This window comes from Herpailurus yagouaroundi, unplaced genomic scaffold (assembly GCF_014898765.1).
Source record: "Herpailurus yagouaroundi ecotype Mexico unplaced genomic scaffold, PumYag 164, whole genome shotgun sequence".
In the NCBI taxonomy this organism is placed as follows: Eukaryota; Metazoa; Chordata; class Mammalia; order Carnivora; family Felidae; genus Herpailurus; species Herpailurus yagouaroundi.
In genome coordinates, this window is record NW_024412405.1 from 12912113 (window position 1) to 12918112 (window position 6000).

Below are 6000 nucleotides of genomic sequence, written 5' to 3' on the forward strand. Positions count from 1 at the left end.
GTTCTTGTTACCTTTCTAATCAAATGCACACTGGATGGTTGCCTAACATTTTCTAAATGTCATTCACCACAAAAGGGCTTGTAGATGTTTCAACCTCTTCCCTCATGACCTGAAAGACTTATGTACCAAAATAAGTTATCAAGTGAATATGATAAATATTCTAGCAACATGAGCAATTACATAATGGGTCCAGAGGCCACACTTTTCTGCAACTATAAAAACAAAACCACTCATTAACATGGCCTGGGAACATCCAGCCTCTATCAGAACACCAGCGGAGAGGTATGGGCACCAGTATAGGGTGGGGCTGGACAGGTTGAGCTTTCTAAAGGGCATAATGTGCCCTTCCATTTGACAGCGACCTTAGAGATTTATAAATACCCAATCATCTTTAAGAAGCAAAGATCATTATTCCATGATGATGAGTTTCTTTTTAAAGTTTATTTCTTTATTTTGAGAGAGACAGACACAACGTGAGCAGGGGAGGGGTAGAGAGAGAGGGAGAGAGAGAATCCTAAGCAGGCTCTTGAGCCAATGTGGGGCTCTAACTCACCAGCCATGAGATCGTGACCTGAGCTGAAACCAAGACTCAGACGCTTAAATGACTGAGCCAACCAGGTGACCCTGAGGAGATTTTTTTTTTTTATACATGTGTGCCCACCAAGGTAACAGTGAAGTTGCAGCTATAGGAAATTAACTTTACCATTTTATTTAGGTATTTCTGTAATTCTTATACCAAGAACCTCACTGGGGTTGCTCTTGTATAGGACAGAGCCATCATGGTGGCTATATGACTCTGTACTCCAAGATCTGGTTATGTTAGTCCTTATGAAATCATATCAGCTTTCCTGTTTGCATATCCTTAAAATTGAGGATATATTGTGTCATTTTAGGTAATTGGTCATTTGGGTCATGTCCAGATCATTAGCATAGTTCCCCATGCAACACCAGTATGATGATACCTGCAGTCATCACAGGTTAACTAGTTGTTCCTGACTTGGAGGCCCATCTCCCACCACTGTGGCCCTCTGTCTCCCCACCTCTGGTATGAATTCCCACACCTCAGCTCTCCTGCCATTACTGCACAGGTCATGCCTACCGTGGGTCAGAACCACAGCCCAGCTCTTCACCAACAGTGACAGACCCTCCCTACTTACTTACCTTCCAAGCCCGCCAGACCTCCCAGGGAAAATGATGTGATAATCACATGTCAAGTTCTTTCTCACGCCATCTCAGATGCCTAGGACTTTCTCTTTCCCACCCAGTGTATCTGACCTTCTTTCTCTCCACATTCCCATGTATCCTGACTATCCAACTTCAAGGAACTCTTCTTGGCTAATCAAGAGATGCAGGGTTCTGGTTCACTCATCCTGTTGCTAAATGCCCCTAATCTTTGGCATTCCAGCACACCTCAGCTGGTTACTTCATTTGAAGATAGCAAATCGATTTGTCCATGGCTGTCTACACAGTTCAAAGAGGTGAACAGTTTTTAAAAAATTGGCCAATATACTATATTCTTTAGTTTTTCACTGAACTCACACATGGAGCTTCTGTCAGTGTAGAGTAGCACAAATACCAATTGGAAGACTTGGGCTCTGACCTCAGGTGTTTTGCTTATTGGCTGTTCAACCTTGAACAAGTCCTTCAGTTTTCCAAACTCTGCTTCCTCCTTCGTAAAATGAGCCATCATCTCAAACACCCTGATGATGTCTGAGGTGATAAAATCAAATGACATATAATAATATAAGCTTTGTTCATGGTTTCCTCTTTCAGGTTGTCAGTTCCTGGAGGGCAGGAGTCATGACTAGCTTGAACAGCGTTGTTAGCACATGCCAACTGAAACCAAATCAATGAGAATGGTCATTTTTATAATAACATACTTTAAAATCTTTGTTCTTGATCTAGGTCAACGCAGGTCCACTAGCATATGCCCGAGCTTTCCTAGATGACACAAACACAAAAAGATACCCTGACAACAAAGTGAAGTTGCTTAAAGAAGTTTTCAGGTAAAGTACACTGGAAATGTCTCTTTCTCTTCAAGTAGCCATCATATCTGTGCTCATTCAAGAAAGAGGTGCTACCAGTTGGACTCTCTCTTTGTCCTCAACATGCCTTTATTTCCCTCTCTCTTACCATTTCAGGCAATTTGTGGAAGCTTGCGGTCAAGCCTTAGCGGTAAATGAGCGGCTGATCAAAGAGGACCAGCTAGAGTACCAGGAAGAAATGAAGGCCAACTACAGGGAGATGGCGAAAGAGCTTTCTGAGATCATGCACGAGCAGGTAAGTGCCACGCTCGGTTCTTGTCATTTTTAGCAAGCACGTGCTAGTTGGGTTCTCACCTGCGCCCTGGGATGGCCTAAACCTTCTGATGTCCTTCCAGAATTTTGGTATCTGAAGAGTAATATAGCATGCTACACGCTGCTGCCCTCTGAGCGCAGGTTACCTGGGGAAGGGCTAAGAGCTAGCCCACCTGTTAACATCTAACACAACCAGAGGAGAGCAGCACCCACCTCCTTTTTGTCACTCTTAGAGGTGGTTGTGGTTCGAAGCTCTGTCCCTCCCCACCTAATCTAGCTCAAAGCAAAACAAAACTCGCATAAAAAAGAAATACCTAGCTTGTTCCTAGAAATCTTTTTATTCACCCAATCCTTTGAAAGACCAAGACTTGCCAGCCTAGTTTAAAGAATTTTCTGTTAACATTAAATGTCTTTCGCCACTTAAAAGAACAGGGTTGTTCAGTTTGTGACTGTTCACAACTGACTTGGGTCCCCTAATGGATTCTTCATGGTGGCTTCTCTAGTCCTTGTTATTTTGGGCATCTTTCCTGGTTACATGGCTACTATCACCTTCCTGTATGAGCTCCTTTCAGTAGGATCATGTATGTCGGCTCAGTAGTCAGAGGGGCAGCTAGCCAGCCAACTAAGTGCATGTCAAGGAGCAGCTTCCAGAGTATTGATTTTGTAGGGGTCCATTCTCCATTGGCCACAGTAACTTCTTCCAAATCACAGTGCCATTCTTCACAAGTAACATGAGTACTTCCATTGCACATAAATCCTTTTCCGGTTTCCTACACGATTATCGTTCAGTCTCTCAAATGAAAGCCAGGACCACTTATATCAGTTAACATATCATGTGACAATCCAGTTAGGAAATTTCTTTTGCAGGAAACTAACTGAAATGTCTGATCTTTAACTTGCTTGCTTTTTTTTCCTCCTCTTCCATGCTAACACATTCAGATGGGATGGTAATGTCATTTTTTAATTTTATTTTTCTGAACCTCGATAAACTGCTTCACGTAAAGTTATGACTGAGTTTGAATAACTGCAGACATTGGCATAAAGTGTGTGCAGAGGGAGGCACCCTCTTCCGGGCATGTAGAAAAGTAGAAAAAAATTGAACTGATGAAAGAAATACATGTGTGAATGATAAAGCAGAAAAGGGATGGTCTCATGAAAATAAGTTTTTGGAGAAAGCCCAAGGTCTTTTCCATGGAGCTTACAGATTGCTGTGTAACAGAGAGTTTGATCAGTGAGTGTCAGCATTTGGCACTAGAAGAGAAGAAAGTAGGAAAACAATATGGACTGATAATGTTAGAATAAGCTCCCATATCATATGGACATTTCTCGCAGTGCCGTGCTCTAAACTGCACCTTGAACTTTCCATTATCTCAACAACTGTGAAGATTAAACTCTTTTGAATCCTTAAGCAAAAAGGGTTGTGACCTGGAGTAGACTTGCTTTTGGTTTTCCCAGGGGAGCCTCTGACTGTGTATGTTCCTCTCAATTTCCACCTGGCAGTAGGTCAAGTCTCGCCCCTAGAATTCTCCCCCGCGTTACCGAGTGTGAAGAGAGACCTGTTCAGGGTCATAGGGGCAGCTGCTGTCTCTTTCCCAGGATGGAAATCTGTAAGACCCTGAGAGAAGGAGCCAGTGGAAAAACAGAGATGCTCAGGACTCATTTTAAAAGACTTTTCCAAGCGACAGGGCTAGATCGTGTCCCTGGCAAGTACGTGTAAGATAGACTTCACCACCTTATAATCTGGTGAGTCTAGAAGAGAAGGCTCCATTCAGTACTTTATAAAGGAAACAAAACCCATTGTACTTGACTTTCCCTTAAAATCCTGATTTGAAAAAGGCCATTTTCTAGATGAGCTGACACAATCCCTCTGCAAACCGCCAAAGCCGAGCTCTCTGAGCATACCATCATTCAGAGTAACAGTGACCATTGGATGGTAAATTGTGTTACGTGAAACACGCCATTTTGAGAAATGTCTTTAGGGGCATTACACTTCAGTAATGTTGTGTTTCTGTGCCTCAAGATTTGCCCGCTGGAGGAGAAGACGAGCGTTTTACCGAATTCCCTTCACATCTTCAATGCCATCAGCGGGACTCCAACAAGCACCCTGGTTCACGGAATGACCAGCTCGTCCTCAGTTGTGTGATTTTGCCTCACAGACCGTATGTGGGGCTTTGTCATTTGCAAACTCAGGATGATTTCCAAAGTTAATCACTGGGCTTGTGCAAGACACAGGGAGGACCGAGCACAAGAAGAAGTGAAGGGGAATGGGAGAGAAAGGAACTCAAGAACGGTGTTATTTCATAGCCGATTTTCTAGAAGAGTCATAAGAGGGTACACATATTTTTTTAAATCTTGCTGGCAATATTCGAACTTTTCATTATGTCTTAACGGGGGTGTGTGGCGAACTCTCTTAAGCTGGACTGAGATTTTATTCTTCCTTACAGAGTAGTATTAAAATAAATGGCCTAGAGAAAACACGTGTTCTGGAATGTACAGAGCAGGGACAGTAGCACTGAAATGGAGGCTGGAGTAACGTTTGCCTCTAGGCTAAGCTGGAAAACCTTGAAAATATTTTTTTTTTTCCTGTGGCACATTCAGGTTGAATACAAGAACTATTTTTGTGACTAGTTTTTGATGACCTAAGGGAACTGATCATTGTAACTTTTGTACCAGTGAGCCAGAAGGTTGAGTGCTTTTATACTCATATACTTGCATCTAAAAAATAGGAAAGCTTAAGAAACTATGTGAGCTTAAAACTAGTCAAGCAGTTTAGAACCAAAGGCCTCTATTAATAAACAAAACTATGCTAAAAAATTTAAAAGTAGTACAGTATATTGTAATGTACATATGAGTTTGTTAATACAGTCTCCACACTCTGTACATACATGGATTACATTTCTACATTTTTTAATACTCCTCACATCCGCTTCTGCATTAAGTTTCGTTGTGACAAATTGGTGCCGTTCTTAGTATATGCAATACACTTGACTTTACTGTTTTATCCTTGTACATAAAAAAAGTGCAATATGGAGGTGTATACAGTCTTTGCTCTGTTAGGTTTATAAACTTTTAAAAAAATCTCATCCTTTTGCCAAAGTGGTGGAGTATGTAATTGGTAAACCATAAATCCTGTGGTGAATCGTGGTGTGATTTAAAGCTTTCACCATGTTATATTTTCTTTTGAGACATTAATTTAGTAATTTTATATTTGGGAAAATAAAGGTTTTTAATTTTATTTAACTAGAATCTCTGCCCTGCTGTAAGTAAACATTCTGTACCACATCTGTATTAAAAATAACATTGCTGATTTTCTGGTAGTGAATATTGGGTATTTATTATTAGCCATTCCCAAGAGGGCCAGGATATTGGAATACTTGGGGGTGAACTAACATGGTATATGAAATTTGCTTTAAAAGTTGAGGAAAGGAAAGGGGCTGGGTGGAGGAGACAAGACTGACAAACGTTGGCAGTTGTTGAAGCTGAGGTTGGGTACATGGGGAATCGTGGTACCATTTTGTCTGCCCCCGCATATGTCTCCGTGGTACAGATTTCAGGAGGCAGGTCTAGACCTCAGATCCGCCAGTTGCCTTGGATAAATGCGCTGCTGCACCGTGGCCTGGCTCTGAATTCTACTAGCTGTTGCCAAGCCTGCACAGACACCTGTGCCCTCTGGCTTTTCCTCTTCGGCTCTGTCGAGAGTTCC

The 6000-nt window shown here is 42.0% G+C and overlaps 1 protein-coding gene across 23 annotated transcripts in view; it reads left to right on the forward strand.

Annotated features, from left to right (window-relative positions):
* Positions 1–5619, forward strand: part of DOCK9 (dedicator of cytokinesis 9) — a 290375-nt gene extending 284756 nt beyond the window's left edge. For 22 of the 23 annotated variants that reach the window (XM_040487180.1, XM_040487195.1, XM_040487189.1 and 19 more), the window contains 3 exons: positions 1906–2006; positions 2142–2280; positions 4318–5619. In XM_040487180.1, the coding sequence (XP_040343114.1) occupies positions 1906–2006; positions 2142–2280; positions 4318–4440 (363 nt within the window). In that variant the 3' untranslated portion in view covers positions 4441–5619. Of the gene's footprint in view, positions 1–1905; positions 2007–2141; positions 2281–3236; positions 3245–4317 lie in introns of all 23 variants that reach the window. The other variant, XM_040487191.1, reaches the window with a different exon arrangement.
* The last annotated feature ends 381 nt before the right edge of the window (positions 5620–6000 follow it).